Consider the following 21,673-nt stretch of genomic DNA (forward strand, 5'->3'; position numbering starts at 1 on the left):
AGGCTTTTCGACGTTCGTGTCATATATGGTTCAGATTGGTTTATTTTTAGATATAGCTACTAAAAAACCAATGGTTTGTTATACACAATTGAACAATGGGTTGTACTTATTAGTATTTGGTCCAAATCGGAACATAACATGGGGTATAAGGTAAGAATTTTTCACCGGATTTAGATGAGAGGTGCTTTACATATATAACCGAGGTGATGGGTATCCAAAGTTCGGACTGGCCGAACTTAATGGCTTTTTACATGTTGCTTTTTATTTTTGCCTTTCACAGCTTGTGCATCCATTACTAAAACGTACGTTCTTTCTATAACACAACAATAGCTGCAAACGAAATCCTTGGAAAGAATCTCCCTCCTTGAAACTTATGATTTATGATGACAGTAGGATGATCAATAAACCAGCTTTTTGCTAAAACTGGGTTTTAAACAATTCGGAAAATGTGAATTTTCAAAACCCAGTAAATGTTTTTGAAATTTTTAAAAACTTGTTAAAACGGGGCTTTTATAAAAATAAAACCTTATAAAAATCTATAAATAAACTTTAAGAGAAATTTTAAGAAATTCACTAATTTCTTAGACATTAGCGAAGACAAAATTTTTCTGGAGAAAATATTTTGCATAAAATTTTCTGGGAAGATGAAGGTTAAAGCGTGTTGAGTTCGGCCGAGTCGAGTCTTATATACCCTCCACCATGGCTCACATTTGACAGATCCTTTGAATGCCTTTTCTCAAATGTATATAGGAGATACATCTACAGATACAGTTAGACGGTATTCTTGTAAAGGGTGATTTTTTTGAGGTTAGGATTTTCATGCATTAGTATTTGACAGATCACGTGGGATTTCAGACATGGTGTCAAAGAGAAAGATGCTCAGTATGCTTTGACATTTCATCATGAATAGACTTACTAACGAGCAACACTTGCAAATCATTGAATTTTATTACCAAAATCAGTGTTCGGTTCGAAATGTGTTCATTCACCGTAACGTTGCGTCCAACAGCATCTTTGAAAAAATACGGTCCAATGATTCCACCAGCGTTTAAACCACACCAAACAGTGCATTTTTCGGGATGCATGGGCAGTTCTTGAACGGCTTCTGGTTGCTCTTCACTCCAAATGCGGCAATTTTGCTTATTTACGTAGCCATTCAACCAGAAATGAGCCTCATCGCTGAACAAAATTTGTCAAAATTTGAACACATTTCGAACCGAACACTGATTTTGGTAATAAAATTCAATGATTTGCAAGCGTTGCTCGTTAGTAAGTCTATTCATGATGAAATGTCAAAGCATACTGAGCATCTTTCTCTTTGACACCATGTCTGAAATCCCACGTGATCTGTCAAATACTAATGCATGAAAATCCTAACCTCAAAAAAATCACCCTTTATATAAAAATGAATTTGTTTGTTTGTTTGTTTCTTCCGTATAGACTCAAAAACGGCTGAACCGATTATTTTGAAATTTTCACAGATTGTGTAGGTTGGTCTGGAAATAATCATAGGCTATATAATTTTTTGATATCGGAAGGGGGGCGGACCCTTCCCCTTACCACAAAAGTACTACCCAAAAATAAAAGTGCACCGATCGGGACAATATGGGACTCAAATGGAAGGTATTCAAGAGTAGAGTAAGAATTTCGTATTAAAAATTGGGTCCAAGTAACTGGGGGGCCGCCCCAAACCCAAACCTCCTAAAATAGGGTTTTTGGACGATAATGACAATATGGTCCTCAAATGAAAGGTATTCGGGAGTAGATTACGAATCTGGCATACAAAATCAGATCGAAGTACAGGGGGTCACCCTACCTCCCAAAAACGCCTTAAATGGGCATATGACCCATCATGACCATATGGGATTCGGTTTGTTTATTTGTTCTGTAGAAATAAAAACGGCTGAACTCATTTTCTTAACATTTTCACAGATTGTGTAGGTTTTTCTGGAAGAAAACAAAGGCTATACAATTTTTATACAAAATTTGGGTCCAAGTCCCCAGCGGGCCGCCCCAACCCCGAAACTCCTCTAAAGAGATATATTCGACGTTCATGTCAATATGGGACTCAAATGAAAAGCATTCGGCAGTGCATTACAAATATGACACACAAAATTAGGTACGAGTAATGGGAGGTCGACCCACCAACAAATGAGCATATTAGCCGACCATAGCTGTATGGGACTCAAATGATAGTTATTTGGGAGTAGAAAACGAATTTGATATCCAATTTTGAAGCCAACTGTTTGGGTGTACGCCCTAAATCACCCCCTAAATCGTTTCCGACTATAGCAATATGGAACTCAAATCAATGATGTTTGGAAGTAAAGAATGAAATGGACATCTTTTTTCAGGACAAAGTGCCAGTGACCGCCCCAGCCCCAAAACACCCTCCAAACGGTTCATATTTATCTGCCATGACAATATGGGTCACAATTTAAATGGATTAGGGAGTGGAGCACGAATTTGATATCCTCTGAGATACCTTGCCTCCCCTAAAAAGCAGAAAGTAGAGCAAGAATCTTATATTTACATAAAGGGGCAAGGTGGTTTAGGAGTATTTCGGGTGTGGAGTGACCCAAAATATCCTCTGAACCGGAAATTTTTACCAATACGATAATATAGGACTCAAAAGAAAGGCATTTGGGAGTAGTGCAAAAAATTTGCCCAGGAACCGAGTAGGCGTTCAACGTCATAGGCGGACATAGGCTACAGTGGCACGAATTCGATATCCACATTCAATTAAACATTTTTAGTTGATTTAATGAAATGTCTTCTGCTAGATGACTGTTGTTGCGTTTTTCGCTATTTCTGTTGTTGTATTCTTATATCAATAATAAAACTGATACTTACCGGTGAAAAGCACAGAGCTATATGCAAATTGGAACGTGCCGATGATAAAAAGAAATCATATAAATTATCTTGGGTCGGTGGTCGACGAGGCTGTTTTTTCTTCATAATGGGAATTATTTCATTATATATTTCATCTACAGTACCACAAATATAAATGCAATATGAAGTTTCCATACAATAATACTATTACTTAAAACTTACCCATCTCGTCTTTAGCAAACAAATTGGCTATTTCTCCTGAACTGAGGATGTTGTTAATATATTCCAGGAATGATTCGTCTTTGATTTCATTATCCGTGAATATGAAGGTTATGCCTTGGCCCTCCAAACCAGCAGTACGATATAAATACTTGAGGTCATCCACTAAATTGCCGGCATTATATGCCCGCGTCAAAGTGATTTGAAAGAACTTGTATCCCGCAATGAATGAGGCCAAGCGGGTCAAGCTTTGTTTACCCGAACCGCCCACACCAACCAGTAGAGCATGGCCTCTGTTGAAGGTAAATTTATTAGGGTCCAGGTCACAAAACACTATTGTAAAATTTATTTCTTACCTTGGCATACTTAGAATTCTAGATACAATTATTAGATGAACCAACGCATCGTGGAAAAATACCATATCCATGTGGAAGCCTCGAACGTATTCATTGAATTGGCTCATGTACCATGTAACACGATCTTTTACTTGTTCCATACTAGAAGAAAGTAAATTGAAAGATCAAAAATACGTATCTTAACCCTAGGGGCCGGTCCCAGTTCTCGTCCCCTTACATGGAAAAAACCTATCACTTTTATAAGGGTTTTTCGCTCGAGGTGACGAATTGTCACCATTCTAACACCGTAGGATAGGTCCTGGGTCAGTTCGAAAAGTAAGCAATTATATTTAACGGATAAGCAATTTTTAACAATAATTAAGCGACTTTTTAAAAAATAATTAAGAATCATAAGATATGACAATTTATCCCCTATAGAATACGTCCTTTGACAAGTAACTAATTTTCCAGTTTAGGACCGGTATATTTGGGGCAATAGACTACACATTTGCCGTAGGGAGTGCATAAAAATATGTTTTCATACACAACTTCAAGAAAAATATCCAAATATTTGCAATAACAAGCAAAATCACAAACAAGTGCATCGCATTTGTCGAGCTCTTGCCACGATAGGGAGATCGATTTATAGGAGAGCTGCACTAGGTTCTAAACCGATTCATGTCATTTTCGACACGTATGTTTAAGATCACGAGAGAAGCCGTTGTACAAAATTTCAGTTAAATCGGATAATAATTGCGCCCTCTAGTGGCTCAAGAAGTCAAGACCCCAGATAGGTTTATATGGCAGCTATTTCAGGTTATGATCGATTTCAACTATTCTTAGCACAGTTTTTGAAAGTCATAACAAAACACCTCATGCTAAAGTTCAGCCAAATCGGAAAATAATTGCGTCCTCTAGTGGCTCAAGAAATCAAGACCCCAGATCGGTTTATATGGCAACTATATTAGGTTATAAACCGATTTGAACCATTCTTAATACAGTTGTTGGAAGTCATAACAAAACACCTCAGCCAAAATTTCAACCAAATCGGATAAGAATTGTGCTCTCTAGCGGCTCAAGAAGTCAAGATTCCAGATCGGTTTATATGGCAGCTATATCAGGTATAACCGATATAGCGGACCGATTTGAACCATACTCAGCACAGTTGTTTGAAGTCATAATAAAACACCTTACGCACCTCAGCCAAATCGGATAAGAATTGTGCCCTTAGCGGCTCAAGAAGTCAAGATCTCAGATCTGTTTATATGGCAGCTATATCAAAATGTTGACCGATATAGCCCATTTACAATCCCAACGGAACTACACTAATAAGAAGTATTTGTGCAAAATTTCAAGCGGCTAGCTTTACTCCTTCGAAAGTTAGCGTGCTTTCGACAGACAGACCGACGGACGGACGGAGGACAGACGGACGGACATGGCTAGTTTGACTTAAAATGTCATGAGGATCAAGAATATATATACTTTATGGGGTCTTAGACGAATATTTCAAAGAGTTACAAACAGAATGATGAAATTAGTGAATCCCCATCCTATGGTGAAGGGTATAACAAGTAAAAAATCACCGAGCTGGTGGATACCACCTCGGATAATAATCAGATAATAAATGTGGCTTTTATGGGCCTAAGACCCTAAATCGGCGGATCGGTCTATATGGGGGCTAATCAAGATATAGTCCGATATAGCCCATCTTCGAACTTTACCTGTGCAAAGTTTCAGTTCAATATCTCTATTTTTAAAGACTGTAGCGTGAATTCAACAGACAGACGGACGGACATGGCTAGATCGTCTTTGATTTTTACGCTGATCAAGAATATATACACTTTATAGGGTCGGAAATGAATATTTCAATGTGTTGCAAACGAAATGACAATATGAATATACCCCCATCCTTCGGTGGTGAGCATAAAAAAATTGAGCAGGTTATGAAAGGAGAGGCAAAAATAGTATCGGTGTTTTCAGTCTTCAATGCAGAAGTAACCTAAAAAACGGAATTTCCCTAATGTGTCGAATAGGTGCTTACGCCTTTGGGACTCACACCTTTTTACTTTTTCAGCTTCGTACCCGAGTGAACTCAATTCAATCAAACCTGTAACTTTTGTTTATGAATACGGCCATTGTAGTTTTTCAACGCGTTAGAGTATTTCCCAAAAATCGCATTATGGTACAAATAAGAGGGAAACTAACTCCTTACGATATCAACTGTGTGCTGCCCGATTCAATGGGGAAAATGAAAGCCACAGGAGATGCACCACACCAACCATGATTTGACGCGTTTCGTAGCCTCGATAAGGAGGAGGGTCATCATCTGAAATCTTTAGGTGTGAGAGCTTCAAAGGTCGTACATTGGTAGGTTGTATTTATGGCGAAGAAATTGTGAAAGAACCTTTATGAAATGCATACAACACACTTAGCATTCCTGACACTTTGTCCTACTGGGTGTGTCACTATCCCAAATGTATGTGTGTTTGTTTTATTGCAGAGGGGATTTCTTGTCCATATACCTTAAATTTTTTTCCAAAGGTATAGACATGGTTTTGTGCATCATTTGGAAGTTATGTTTGTGGCTCGGATTGTTAAGACAACAGCAACCAATTCATTGTTGTCCGAACGTCCTGGGTTTGAGCCACGGTTTGGCTGAGCCGGTTTTTTAATTTCCGATTTTATTTGCCCTTAGGGCGAAGATCATTTTTCCAATGATGTGTTAATTTCTCTTTCGAGATGAGCTTATTGATCGAACATTATATACAAAGGAAACGTGTCAGATCATGGTTGGAGTGGTGTTTTTCCAATGGCTTTCATCAGTAGAAAAATGATTTTCGCCCTAACGAGCAAAAAAAATTAGTAATTAAAATATACAGTGATTATGCTTCAAAATATCCCCATTACTATACGACATATATTGAAGGCGAAGAAACCAAAAAATTCGAATCTTCGTAAGATACAAAGCCACCGTAACGCATAAGTAAGCGTGTCTGCCTATAACGCTGAACGCCTTGGTTGGAATCCTAAAGAGACCATCTAAAAAAATTTCAGCGGTGGTTATCGACACCGGCGACACGCTGTTCGCAATCGGCTATAAGAAAAAGCGGCCCCTTATCATTGAGCTTAAAATTGCATTGGACAGCACTCATTGACACAAATTTGCATTTGCATATGACACAACGAGATTATATATAACAAACCTTGAAATCTCTTCATAGATTTTTGGTGGTTCCAACGATACATCCTCGTCATCTTCCTGAGCATCTGGGGCGTCCCTCAGAAAGTCTACAAAGAATGTCTCATCCTCAGGAAATTGTTCCATATAGGCTTCACTTAAATATGCTTTAGCGTCACGCTTCATGCGATCTATAAACCAGGCGGTGTCTTTGTAATCCGTAAAGCGATCGGCTATAACACGTGTACACTCATGGCGCCACAGTTTCAGAACATCCGACTGTGTTTTACACTCTTCAGGGGCGACCTTAAGCATACCCTCCCAAATGCGTGACAAATCGCGCAGATTAAAGACATAGTGAAAGTTTGATGGGGTCGGCAACATTTTCACCTTAACATTTTGCCAAAATATGCGGGTTAGCGGCACCAAATGCGGTATCAGTTGCACAACCTCTTCAGTGAAGCGTGCCAAACAGAAATAGCCTCTGCCGATTTGACTGAAAATTTGATCCATGGAATTGTTGCTGGGAAGGGTGCAATTAAAAATCGCCATGTGGCGTTTCAGGCGGTGGGGTATATCGTTGCGGCCGCCTCCCGGGTGGATCATGGCAGCTAATAGCTGAATGTCCAATATGGTAGAGAAATCCCCTGCAATGAAACGAAGAAAATATTGATGGAAAAGCCTGTGCATCTATACCTATACCCACCAGGTTTGTCCAAGGAGTAAAATCCACGTTGTTCAATCATTTGGCGTACTATTTCATTGGTAACCTGATCACCCCAGGCATTGATTATGGGCATATTAATGTCATCAATAAATATGGTCATTGATCTTTGGCCAGGTGGACCGTATGTAGTGCCCACTCTTTTCTCTACATAGGATTCAATGATGCGCTATAATTTTAATACAAATCTCACTGTCACATCACCTGGACTCTACAGATTACTTTCAAACAACTAACCTGATACATATTAGGAGTGGTGGCAGATGAAAAGTTAAATGATTTGGACAAATGGAATTCGGGATCGTAGTTGGCCATATAACCCTTAATCATAACCGTCTTGGCAGTACCTTGCTCGCCAATCAGCAGTACCTGTTTTCGTTGCTTCGATATGTTGTGCATTAGGAAAGCTGTTCTCACGTTATCGACATTGGGCACCAGGATCGAGGAGAATTCAGGAATGGCGTCCTCGGGATAGACATATTGCTCCACACGATTATTCCAGTGTTGCCAGTTGCCGCTGTCATCAACATAATATTCGAAAACCGTCTCGCCAGGTTCCTTTTTGGGCCACTCTACAGAAGCCATTAAAAAAATTTAATGCGATGCCAACATTATTTCAAGTGGGGTTCCTTACTCATTTTTGAATGGTGTGTAGTAAAAAACTCCTCCAATTTTTCGCGTTCGTTTATCTCCAAAACTGCTCCCAATGACCACATCATTGCGAAGAGAAAGATGCGTTCCAAATACTTTTCAGACCGATTGGAGCAGTCCTCAAGGAGGCCATCAAGAATTTCCAAAAGTTGTTTTACATATATAGCTTCAAGTATCTTCATCTTTGCTATGAGTTTCGTTTGCAAAAATAGGTGAGCATCATCGTAGATCGCGTTGAAGCAACGGCGGAAGACATCTTGCGCAAATGGGGGTTGACGACGAACCCACGCTATTTATATAAAATAAACAAAAAAACAATTAAGATTCAATATGAATTTAAAAATTGAAAAACAAATCAAATTAATTTAATGAAAATTTTAATTCAACAATTTCTCAAAAATTCATTTATTGACACCCACCTTCCATATAGATATTCCACTGCAACACCGATGAACTCATAAATGTCATGCCCACTCTCGAAACTGTGGCCGGTGAGGCGTTGTCTACATTATCGGGTTCAAATACCAGCTTTGAATTTTCCGCCATTTTTATGCGATCACCATTGGCCAGTGTCAATGTCTTGTTGTCGTCCAGGACAGAATTTAAATTTTCAATCCACACAGCATCTACTGGTCCATCAAGGACAATCCACGTGTTCTGATGTTTGGGAACTTTCAGTGAACGTCGCCACAGAGTTGAAAATATTCCATCTGTCCAATCGTTAGTGGCCACATCCAAACGACCAAACATTTGAGGAGCAGTTATGGCTTTCGGATTCATTCGCATCTCCTTGTGGGGATGACCCATTTCTGTAAAACAACGAAGCATGGCAACGGTACAGCTAGTCTTGCCCGAACCAGTTGGGCCCATTAACATCAAACCATGCCGTACAAGTGATGTCTCATACAACTGGACAACTTTTAGGTTCCATTCGGGATTGTTGACATAGCCCAAATCGTCAGTTACCCTCGCAAGAGCCCTCTGTAACTCCTTATGCACCGCTGTGGTCAATTTAATGCCGGGAAACATATCCTCTATCAAAGAAATGAATAGACCTTCATCCTCATCAATGAGCTTGGAAACATTCATATCGCGAAGAACACGCATGACAATGGTCTCCTCGGTATCCGTAGGATTGGCACGCTTTTGGGCTCCTAATGTCCGCAAAACAGATAAAATGTTACGTAAGCCGAAATCATAGTGAACCTGCTTCGACAGTTGTTCCTCGCACAATTTGTACAGGGTAAAAAATTTGCGTGACAGCACTAAATTGTCCTTGAAACCACAACTGGCCAATTTAACGCGTATAATGATGGCACGATCGGGTACCATCATTGCTACGGTACGGAACATGATTTTTAAATTTTCGGGTAACTCTTGACGTCCAGCATAGCCAGGATTCATTGTGATGAACAAACCGAATTCCCGATTGAGCGTAACCAGATCGCCGTCACTAAATATGAAAGACGTTCGCTTCTCCTTACGGGCAGTTAAGACAATGCTAGGAAGTGACATAACAAATGGTCAAACAGGCATTTACCAGCGATATTGTGGACACTTACTAAATTTGTTGAGCGGCCACAGACAGCACAGGCAACTCAATGCGATTGAATTCATCGAAGCAACCCCAGGATCCGGACTGAGCTAAACCTTTGTAGATACGGCCCAAACCTCGAAAATCCATTTGATCAGAACAATTGAATACTACGACCAGTTTACCCAGAGCTCTACCCATATCTTTGGTGGTTTCTGTTTTTCCAGTGCCAGCGGGGCCAGCAGGAGCTCCTCCCATAGACATTCCTGCAATGATAATGATTACTGAAATCTTAGGATAATTCACAGATTAGTTATTGTTGCAGCCACATTTACATGTGGAGGTGGCGACCCTCGTCATGCTCCTGATGTAAGCAAGTTTGTTCCGGTCCAAAGGACCGATCGCCGCGCGACCAAGGTGGCCATTGGCTATTTAAAGGCGCCAATAACTCGTACCTACGCCTCAGTAGTTCGGTGGACTGCTGTGGCGAAAAAGTGCAACATAAGTACAATACAACAGATTCAGAGAACATGTTGTTTGGGATGGGCGGAGCGATGAGGACCACGCCCACTAGGGCACTGGAGACTATTCTACATGTCCTGAGATGAACCTTTAGGTCGAGTGCGAGGCCCAGCTGCCATCTGCACAGTCTTGGATTGACGGAACCCTAGTATTGCCATCTGGAAGATCATGTTACACGGATGGATCAAAGCTAGAGGACAGAGTGGGCCTGGGGGTCTACATTGAGAACCCAGGGACTAAAATCTGTTTTAGACTGCCATAATACAGTCCTGCAGGCGGAGATTTGGGCGATTACGCAATACGTGAAGTGGCGTGGTGCTAACGCGAGGACGTCGAGTGTGAACATCTTTACCGATAGTAAAATTGCCATAAGGACAATGACAACCAGGACGGTAAGGTCACGAACGGTCTTGCAGTGTAAGAAGGAGATTAACACCTTCTCTGAGGATGGAAAATCCGCATCCTTTGGGTGCCTACATTGAGAACCCAGGGATTGAGATCTGTTTTAGACTGCCTGACCATAATACGGTCCTGCAGGCAGGGATCCGGGCGATCGCGCCATACGTGAAGTGGCGTGGTGCTATTGCGAGGACGTCGAGTGTGAACATCTTTACCGACAGTAAAATTGCCATAAGGGCAGTAAGAACCAGGACGGTAAGGTCACGAACAGCCTTGCAGTGTAAGAGGGAGATTAACGCCTTCTCTGAGGATGGAAAATCCGCATCCTTTGGGTGCCGGGATATAACGAAGTAAGGGGAAATGAAAGGGCAGACGATTTTGCGGTGAAGCCCAGAGGACTGCTGTCAATAAACTTTGTGAACCCGACGTGGGCGACGAATGCGCATGCGCACTACGAGCTCACTTATGTAAAATCGGACACATAGGACTACGAGCTCACTTATGTAAAATCGGTGCGGCAAGTGATAGCATGTGTAGGGCATGCGGGGAAGATGATGAGACGTTGGAACATTTCCTTTGTCATTGCCCGGCTTTCGCGTCTAACATATACCGGCACTTAGGTGAGGACACAATACCAGACATGAACCAACTTAGGGGAGTGGTATTGAAAATGTTTTAGCATTTTGTAGGTAGCACGGAAATCCTAATCTAAAATTTTCTTTTTAGAGGTTAATTTAGAGCGCACAACAAGCCGGTTACTAGCTTAGGTGTATGTCCATAGTGGCATGGGGTGGATAAATATCTGCACCCTCCTTTCAACCTAACCTAACCTATAGAGTCGGAAATGGATATTTCGATGTGTTGCAAACGGAATGACAAAATGAATATACCCCATCCTTCGGTGGTGAGTATAAAAGCATAACAAATGCCATTCTTGGTAGGAGTTACTTAAGATTCGACCAAGCAAAGCATAGTCCGATTTTACTTCAATAAATCAATTTCGGTGCAAGGAAATGTATTAAATATGCCATCTGTCCTAGGTTACGTTAGGTTTGGCGGCTTTTGCGAATTTTGCCAAGAAGTCATAGACTTAAAACAAGTACGTAAACTTCAACGGATTTTATATGTCAATTATAAAAATTGAGCAACTTAACAATTGGTTGGTCACCGTGGCGCTGAGGTTAGCATGTCCGCCTATGACGCCGTGCGCTTATTTCCGAATCCTGGCGAAAACATCCGACATAGTTTTCTGCAACGGTTTGCCCTCCTAAGGCCGATGACATTTGTGATCACATTTGAAAACAGTAAGGAAAGGCAAAAGTCGGGCGGGACCGACTATATAATACCCTACACCACCGAGTCTACGTTCTACTTTTAATAAATAAGACATATCTCCAAATCCAGTCGGACTTAAATTTTGCATACCGAATAGAATTTTGAAAGATTTTCCTACGATAGACAAAAATTGTGGATTTTTAGAGCCTTAAAAGGCCATATCGCATAAAAGATATATATGGGACCAAAGCCTGAATCTGTGCCGGTTTTTATGAAATTTGCACACATACTGGGACGTCAAAAATAATATCGGACGCCAAATATTGTGGAGATCTGACCAAATTGTGGCTTCTACTATTTTAAAGTCCATATCGAATGAAGCATACATATATGTATATGGGTGCTATATCTAAATCAGGACCGATTATAATGAAAATTTGCTCACGTATTGGGACGTCAAATAAAACATCTCGTGCAAAATCTTTTTAATATTGGACTGGAATTGTGGCTTCTACAACCTTAAAAGGCCATATCGGATAAAAGACATATATGTGAGTTATATCAAAATCTGAACCGATTTTGACGAAATATTGCACACATATTAGGACGTCAATTAAAACACCTAATGCGAAATTTTGTAAAGATCGAACCAAAATTGTGGCTGCCACAGCCTTACCATAGACCACATCCGATGAAAGATATATATGGGAGCTATATCTAAATCTGAACCGATTTAGCGTTCGTCCTAGGGCCAAATAAGTGACATGTGCAAAATTTCATAACAATTGGACAATAAATGCGACTTGTACCTTGATCACAAGAATACATGGACAGACAGGCGGACAGACCCTGTACCACAGTGGTGGTTAGGATATAAAAATCGTATGGCAACCAATTAAAAACTTCTCCCTCAAGAGGTGTCTACCTGCGGCGAGTCGTTCGGGCTCAGCTATATAAAGGAGGTCCCTTACCTTTGAGCTTAAACTTGAATCGAATAGCAATCATTGATATGTGAAAAGATTGACCACCCTGTTTCTTAATGGAATGTTTGTGAGTATTTGTGAAATGTTAAAAAATGACTTGCATAACATTTAACCACAAGGCAGAAAATGTTCCATTTAAAAAAATCAATTATAAAAAATAGTTGGGTTTTTCCACCTTTTTTATTATATAAAATGCAAAATTTCGAAAGAATCGGCTAACAAATGACCATATTATTGCAGTATTTCTGCAAATCGGACGAACATATATATGGGAGCTATATCCAAATCTGAAACGATTTTTTCCAATTTCAATAGGCTTCGTCTTTAGGCCGAAAAACATGCCCATGCCAAATTTGAAGGCGATTGAATGAAAATTGCGATCTGTAGTTTGTACATCAATTTATCATGGGCAGACGGACAGACATAGCTAAAGCGAATCAAGAAATGATTCTGAGTCGGTATACTTATCAATGGGTCTATCTCTCTTCCTTTTGGGCGTTACAAGCAAATCCACTAAGTTATAATAACCTGTACCACAGTAGTGTGGTGTAACAAACAAACTGCACTTGAACCCAGATGAATCAAAATGTTGTGAGGTCTCCAGAAAACCAATACAATATAACACCCTGTACCACAGTAGTGGTGTAGCAGTATCAGGATATAGACCGATTCGGACCATATATGACAAATATGTTGAAGGTCATGGGAGAAGCCGTTTTACAAAATTTCAGCCAAATCGGAAAATAATTATGCCCTCTGTAGGCTCAAGAAGTCAAGGTCCCAGATCGGTTCATATGGCAGCTATATAAGTTATGGATTTATCTGAAACGAGGTTTTCCATACATTTTCAATGTGAGCAAATGCACTTATACGAGGAGATTTGCAGCAAATCTCCTTCAAAATTCCAATGCACTACTGCGTTTGTCTTGAATACCGGTCGTTATCGGTATCTTCCACAGCATTTTTATGGGGGTATATTCATTCCGTTTACAACACATCGAAGTATCCATTTCCGACCCTATAAAGTTTATACATTCTTGATCAGCGTAAAAATCTAAGACGATCTAGCCATGTCCGTCCGTCTGTTCGTCTGTCTGTTGAAATTACGCCATGGATTTATCTGAACATAGTTGTTAGAAGTCATAACAAAATATCTCATTCAAAATTTCAGCCAAATCGGTTAAGAATTGTGCCCTCTAGTTGCTCAAGAAGTCAAGATCCCAGATAGGTTTATATGGCAGCTATATGAGGTTATGTACTGATTTGCGCCATACTTAGCACAGTTATTGGAAGTCATAACAAAACATCTCATGCAAAATTTCAGCCAAATCGAATACAAATTGCGCTCTCTATTGGCTCGAGAACTCAAGATCCAAGATCGGTTTATATGACAGCTATACCAGATTGTAAACCGATTTGAACCATACTTAACACAGTTGTCGGAAGTAACACCAAAACACCACGTACAAAATTACAACCAAATCGGATGAGAAATGCGCCCTCTAAAACCTGAAGAAGTTAAGACCCAAGACCGGTTTATATGGCAGCAATATCAAGTTATGAACCGATTTAAACTATAGTTAGCACAGTTGTTGGAAGTTATAACAGAACACCACGTGCAAAATTTCCAATCGGACGAGAATTGCGCCTTCTAGAGGCTCAAGAAGTCAAGACCCAAGATCGGTTTATATGGCAGTTGTATCAAAACATGGACCGATGTGGCCCATTAACAATCCCAACAAAATTTCAAGCGGCTAGCTTTACTCCTTCGAAAGTTATCGTGCTTTCGACGGACAGACGGACGGACATGGCTAGATAGACTTAAAATGTTATGACGATCTATAATATTATATCAATGGTGGAGGGTGTAAAATGGCGAAATTAGTATACCCATCCATCCACCATCCTATGGCGGAGGGTATACAAAACTGAATTTCAATAATCAAAACTTCGAGCTTGATTAATGAAATTAAATTTTTTATAGAAATCAATTATATTTTATATCAAGAGGATAACATATGCACTGGTAAATGCTTATAACAGACACAAACGCTTTTCCATTTTCATAAAACATACACCGTCTAAGAAATATACTAATAAAATTGTTCGAGCGTATTTGCTAAAAAAAAACTACAATACTTACCTATTGCTTGAGCCAAGGTAATATAACAACGATCTGTTAACGGAGTAATGGCCAATCGTTCCGTTACTCCCAAGTACTCATTCTGGTATATGAAATCGACATCGGTAATTCCAACAATGATATCATCATTATCTTCAATGTAATAGAAGCGGGCCTGCTTTTGCCATTCGAAATCCCCGGCCGAACGAATTCGCATGCGACACAAGTCATCAAAAATGTCTCTGCATTTTAAAAAATTATATTTATAAACTAAATTGGCGTTCAGCTTACGCAACATCGCAAACCTCTGATGAACATGTATGGTCACCATCGTCTCAAAACGTATGCGGTCTAGTGGTGATAAATCCTTCACTGTTAGATCAATGAAATGATTCAATAAATTTAGGAATTTTGTGTTAGTTCTTTTCATTATGCTCTTGTCAGAACGGCATTTCCTCAGAGCATACTCAGCATCACGAGTCCAAAGCAACTGGACACCGATAATGCTTGCTTGGCCGCAAAACGATGGAAATGTTTCGGCAAAATTGAATTCGGGGTCATTGAGACTCACCGCCATGCCAGCTAAAACAGTACGCATTGTGTCCTGCATTTCTTTAAGGAGACCATTGAGCCAAAGCTCAACACTTCCCGTGCATTGAACGGAATTTTCTAGCATGATTTTTTCATGATTCGAGGAGTTTAGGGCTGTAATAACATCAGTGGTTTTTTCCAGAAAGTCGACCTGCGTGATCGGGTAATGGAAGCATGAATTACTTACTATGTCAATTCAGAACACCCAACTTACATAGGCCACAGCATCAAATATACTTAACAAATGAGGCTGTATTGAGATGGGGTTGGAAGCTTGACCCAAAATTTCCAACAGCACTGGATCCGACACAAAGAAAAAACGAGGAAACAGCAAACGCTTCGACTCCAAGTAGCCAGTCAATGATTTTTGACAAGTTTCCAACTGATCCAAAAGCCAGGTCAATGAATTGGCCAAACTTTCGTCCGCAGTACAACATTCCACAGCGTTGGGGACTTCCCGGACTCGATACATTATCTTGACGTAGCTTTTGTCGATATTTGTGAAACGTTTGGCCTCCAGCGGTAGTTGCTTGGCAATATCGCCTCCCACAAATACTGCTTCCAAATAGATCCAAAGATTCTGCACCATCAGCCATTTTTCCAAAATTTCTCCGGTGCTTACCAGCTTACGTAGCCAAAGTTGTATGTCCTTTTTGAAAGGCGCGTTATAGCGATTCGAAGACAGTGAGTTCATTACCATGATGCTGTCCTCCAAAGAGGCTATGATCTCCAAGGTCTCACCACCTTTGAGCACTAATTCACCTCGATTCTTAAACATACCTAATTGTATGTTCACTACAGACCAATCAATAATGACTTGCTTCAGCTTCGCTTCTATATCCAACTCCTTGCCTGCTCCCACACATATGTCTTCCACATCTTCTTTGTTCTTCAGAATAGGAGCTTCCAAAAGATCGCCCAGAGTAAAGCTAAAGCTTGTGGGATCAAAGTCAGTATTGAGCAAAGCATTTAAACGAACCCAATGTCGCTCTTTCATAGCCTTGTTGGTCATTAACTCGAGTAGTGGACATGTTTCGTTGAAATCGTCTATTTTGGTTTTCAAAACAATATACGCTGGCCATGTCTGCATGCCTTTGGGCAATTTGCGGCAGCGTACCTGGAAGTCAGCCAACTCATTGCTTATCTTCTCAATATCCACTTCGGCCCAAGGCATTTCATAGTAATCGGCTATAGATTTTAAGACCTCTATGAATAGGGAATACAATCGATTAAGATAGTTGAATTCACGTTTCCTTTGATGCAGTAATGGGTACTCGGACACGGGCAAACCGAAAAGTTTCTCGCCGCTGTTGTACATCTCATACTTGAGCCACAGTTCATCGAATCGGTTTTGGAAGATAAAAACCCGATTGCTGGCTTCTTTTGCTGTTATGCCATCCACCATAGGCCCGTTAGCCTCATAGTCATCATTAAATTGAGCAAATTCTTCAACAAAAGTATCAATACCGTGTGTGAGTTCTTCCAGCAAAGGTCCTTCCATATCGGAAATTCGTTTAGATACATGTTTTGCCTAAAAATAATACAGTGGGACTGATTTATTTAAAATCTCTTTTGCAAATCGATCCCAGAAGTTTAATGGCACATTAATTGCCACACTTAAATTATTGAGCAATTGAACTCAGAAGGGAACCTAAACCAGCACTTAAGAACTACATTCTGTTTGGGATTCGGTGTAAAATAAATAATATTTTCATTAATGGTTTTACATGGTAGTGTTGATAAGCATCCCGAGCAGGTCACCTCAAAAAATTTTGGACATCAAGCCCATTCACCCATAGATACAACCAAGCACGGCGTTGACAAATTGACTACATCTATTAATAACAAGTAAAAACTTGTTTAGTTTGACCGGGTCGAATCTTGGATTCCGCTAAAAAATTGCCTTAATTAACCCATTGTGGTCCCAGGGGACCGCAGTTGTTATAACGCCACAACTTTTGCATTTTTGCATTTAGACTGTCCAAGCATAGAAGACATTGACTAAAATGTCGACAGGATTACGACTGCACTAGTGAGGTCCTTCGAAGACAGTTGTCCTCTTCGGGAAAGGAAATTAGCCCAAGAAAACCCCTGGATGACCGGGGAGATTCGCAATATTGGGAAAGAGGTCCGCAGACTTTTTAACAGAGCACGTCGTAAAAAGGCGGAAGTTTATTGGGATGTGTATTACACACGGCTCAAGGAATACAATAAGATTACCAGAGCGGCAAAACATGCCTCCTGGAAGCTTTTCTGCAAACAGGTCGATAGTGTTAATGACGCCGCCAAGATAAAAAAGTTTCTCTCAAAAACCCATGTCCAAACTGAAACTTTAGTAGACGACATGGGAGTGAGAGCAGAGACAACGGAGGACATATTGAGGCTTTTGATGAAAACTCATTTTCCACAGGATACGAGGGGACTCACGGAGACACCGGAATCTTGGAATAATGATGTTGATCGAAGGTTTATAATTACGGAATTTATGGTGAAAAAATCATTGAGGAGCTTCAAACCATTTAAGTCAACCGGACCTGATGGAATATTTCCGGCGTTACTACAGAAAGAGGCAGACTATCTGGCGCCTCGTCCTAGGATCCTAGGATAGTCCACTGGCTCTACAGGAGCGTGATTAGACCAATACTTATTTTCGCCTCAGTAGTTTGGTGGACTGCTATGGAGAAAAAGTGCAACATAAGGACCATACAACAAGTTTAGAGAACATGTTGTCTTGGCATAGGCGGAGCGATGAGGACCACGCCCACTAGGGCACTGGAGACTATTCAAGATATCCGACCCATTGACATACAGATTAAGTGTGAGGCAGCCACTACGGCTATGACACTTAAGGCGATGGGAGAATGGATTGAGGATGGGAGCAGCTCATACCAATGCGGTATAATCGAGGCGACGATAGGAAACCTGGAAGAAAGTAGAGAGGTTCCGATCGGATACCTGAGAGGAACCTTGAAGTCGAGTGCGACGCACTGCTGCCATCGGCACAGTCTTGGATTGACGGAACCCTAGTATTGCCATCTAGAAGATCATGTTACACGGATGGATCAAAGCTAGAGGACAGAGTGGGCCTGGGGGTTTACATTGAGAACCCAGGGACTGACATCTGTTTAAGACTGCCTGGCCATAATACGGTCCTGCAGGCGGAGCGATTACTGGCGAACACGCAATACGTGAAGTGGCGTGGTGCTAACGCGAGGACGTCGAGTGTGAACATCTTTACCGACAGTCAAATTGCCATAAGGGCAATAACAACCAGGACGGTAAGGTCACGAAAAGTCTTGCAGTGTTAGAATGAGATTAACGCCTTCTCAGAGGATGGGAAAATCCGCATCGTTTGGGTGCCGAGCCACAACGGAGTAAGGGGAAATGAAAGGGCAAACGATTTGGCGGTGAAGGCCAGAGGACTGCAGTCCGAGTTAAGGGAATGGGCGATGAATGCGCATGCAATATTGTGGAACAGCGAAGCAAACGGTAGGACAGCGAAAATCATATGGGGGATCCAGATCGTGAAAAGACGAGGCTATTATTGAAAGAAAGTAAGAAGGAGGTCAGTATAGCTATTGGTATCATAACGGGACACATAGGACTACGAGCTCACTTATGTAAAATCGGTGCGGCAAGTGATAGCATGTGTAGGGCACGCAGGGAAGATGATGAGACATTGGTGCATTTCCTTTGCCATTGCCCGGCTTTCGCGTCTAACAGATATCGGCACTTAGGTGGAGACACAATATCAGACATGAACCAACTTAGGGGAGTGGTATTGAAAACAATTAAGGATTTTGTAAGTAGCACGGAATTCCTAGCTTAACATTTTCTTTTTAGAGGTTAATTTTATTTTTAGAGCGCACAACAAGCCGATTACTGGCTGGGGGGTGAGTCCATAGTGGCATGTGGCGGATTAACATCTGCACCCCCTTTTCAACCTAACCTACTACTTATCGAGTTTTTTTGTCCAAATTGGTTGAAAAAAAGAGTATTTTATCACCTCAAGTCGCTTATTTGCCAGATCGGTCTACACAGCAGCTATATTCAAATATGATCCTATCTGGAATATAATTCGCACGGTTGTCGAAGAGTCCAATACATTTAACTGTTCCAAATCTCATCGAAATCGTTTAAGAAATGATTTTGACTAGAGCTGGCAAAATATCGATGGTGCTATTGATATTTTATTTTTTGACTGAATACTTACTTTACTTACTTTAATTGGTTATGACAGAACGTTTGTTCCTATAGCCAGCGTTCCAAGCGCGTCGATCTTATGCGCTCATGCTAAAATCTCTGACACCAAGTTTCGAGGTGTCTCCCACCACTTGATCTTTCCATCGGGCTTTTGGTCTTCCAGGTTTGCGTGTACCACCGTGTTTGCCTTCAAAAGACTTCTTTGCTGGTGCTTCTTCATCCATTCTGACAATATGATCTAGCCAACGCAGCCGTTGTATTTTGATGCGTGTAACTATGCTATCGTAGAAGAATCTTTCTCTCAAATATTTCAAGCACTGCCTCATCTGCTTTCACAAGTACCCATGCTTCAGAACCATATAACAGCACGGGTAGTATCAGTCATGTATAGTGTAATCTTCGTCTGTCGAGAGGTGACCTAGTTTCTAAACTGCTTACTTAGTCCAAAGTAGCATCTGTTTGTCAGTATTATTCTTCGCTTTATCTCAAAACTGGTGTCATTCGTTTCGGTTACGGCGGTGTCGATGTAGATAAAGTAACTATCTCAAAGTTGTGGTTCCCAACTTTCTCCGTTTGCTTTATCTGCTCGGTTGTACAAGGTGTTTTGGAAGTTGAAACCATCTATTTTATCTTATCTCCATTTACTGCTACACCCATTTTCACTGACTCTCTTTCGATTCTCTCAAAGGCAGCAGTTACTACTTCCGGTGACCGACCTATGATGTCGATGTCGTCTGCATAGGCGAATAGCATGTACTCTCTTGTAATTAGTGTGCCATATCTATTCACATCTGCATCTCGTATAATCTTCTCCAGCAGGATATAAAAGAGATCACACGATAGGCTGTCTCCTTGTCTGAAACCTCGTTTGGTATTAAATGGTTCGGAGAGATTCTTTCCTATTCTTACTGAGGAACGCGTGTCAGCAAGTGTCATCCTGCAGAATCTTATTAATTTTGCAGGGATACCAAACTCAGACATGGCTTAAAATACCTTTAAACGTAAAGGTGTATCGAAAGCGGCTATGTAGTCAACAAAGATATGGTAGGTGACGATTTATCCTTCTCTGGTATTTGTGAAGTGTGAATATCTGGGCCAGAGTGGATTTATCAGGTCTATAGCCGCATTGATAGGGCCCAATTATCTCATTGACTTTAGGTTTTAATCTTTCGAGAGTATCTTGTATGCGATGGGGAGGAGACTTATTCCTCTGTAGTTGGCACATTCCGACTTGTCTCCTTTCTTGTGTACGGGAGGTTCCAATCATCAAAATGCGTTCTTCCAGTCAAGATTGCGCAGATAAGCTGATGCATACGCTTATAAGGCGTATGCATCAGCTTATCTGCGCAATCTTGACTGGAAGAACGCATTTTGATGATTGGAACCTCCCGTACACAAGAAAGGAGACAAGTCGGAATGTGCCAACTACAGAGGAATAAGTCTCCTCCCTCCAGTCTCCGGGCAGCTTCTGCTGCCTTGTTGTTCTTTAGTCGGGTCACCGCTACTTGGACCTCATTCCGACTAGGAGGTAAACATTCTGTACCATCATCATAGATTGGTTCTGCGGTATCCTTTTCGCCGCCAACGTCGGACACTAGCAGTTGGGTAAAATGTTCATTCCATATCCTCAGGATGTTATCTGCTTTAGTCACCTGATTTCCTTCTTTGTCTCTACAGGAGGATGTGCCTATACTAAGCCATCGGTTTGGTGTTTAATTCTTTGGTCTTGGATTCGACACTCTTGGTTTCTTGGAGGAGGATTCCGGTACCTAAGTACGGATTTCGAGGCATCAACCCATTACTGGACGTTATCTCGTGGAGGCTAAACTTTCCGACTGTAGGAGCAAAAATGTCTTCCTTCCCTATCTTCGCATTAAAATCTCCCAGAACGATTTTAATATCATGGGCGGGGCAGCGGTCATATTATCTCTCTAGGCGCTTGTAGAAAATATCCTTGGTCTGCTCGTCTTTGTCTTCCGTCAAGGCATGGGCACAAATAAGGCAGATGTTGAAGAATTCGTCTTCTATGCGGATTGTGGCTAGCTTCTCATCCACCGGAGTAAAGCTGGAGACATGGTGTTTCAGTCTCCGACTAACCACAAATC

General features: G+C 41.0%; 1 protein-coding gene across 1 annotated transcript in view; it reads right to left on the reverse strand.

Moving 5' to 3' along the window:
- Nucleotides 1-21,673, reverse strand: part of LOC106084054 (dynein axonemal heavy chain 8) — a 71,089-nt gene that overhangs the window by 16,514 nt on the left and 32,902 nt on the right. The window contains exons 11-22 of the mRNA XM_013247492.2: nt 15,580-16,896; nt 15,080-15,516; nt 14,796-15,016; nt 9,502-9,739; nt 8,359-9,440; nt 7,923-8,228; nt 7,526-7,860; nt 7,271-7,457; nt 6,590-7,211; nt 3,408-3,548; nt 3,055-3,344; nt 2,854-2,987 (exon numbers count right to left, since the gene is read on the reverse strand). Of these exons, the coding sequence (XP_013102946.2) occupies nt 2,854-2,987; nt 3,055-3,344; nt 3,408-3,548; nt 6,590-7,211; nt 7,271-7,457; nt 7,526-7,860; nt 7,923-8,228; nt 8,359-9,440; nt 9,502-9,739; nt 14,796-15,016; nt 15,080-15,516; nt 15,580-16,896 (5,310 nt within the window). The remainder of the gene's footprint in view (nt 1-2,853; nt 2,988-3,054; nt 3,345-3,407; nt 3,549-6,589; nt 7,212-7,270; nt 7,458-7,525; nt 7,861-7,922; nt 8,229-8,358; nt 9,441-9,501; nt 9,740-14,795; nt 15,017-15,079; nt 15,517-15,579; nt 16,897-21,673) is intronic.

The sequence above is a fragment of the Stomoxys calcitrans genome, chromosome 3, assembly GCF_963082655.1.
Source record: "Stomoxys calcitrans chromosome 3, idStoCalc2.1, whole genome shotgun sequence".
NCBI classification, from domain to species: Eukaryota; Metazoa; Arthropoda; class Insecta; order Diptera; family Muscidae; genus Stomoxys; species Stomoxys calcitrans.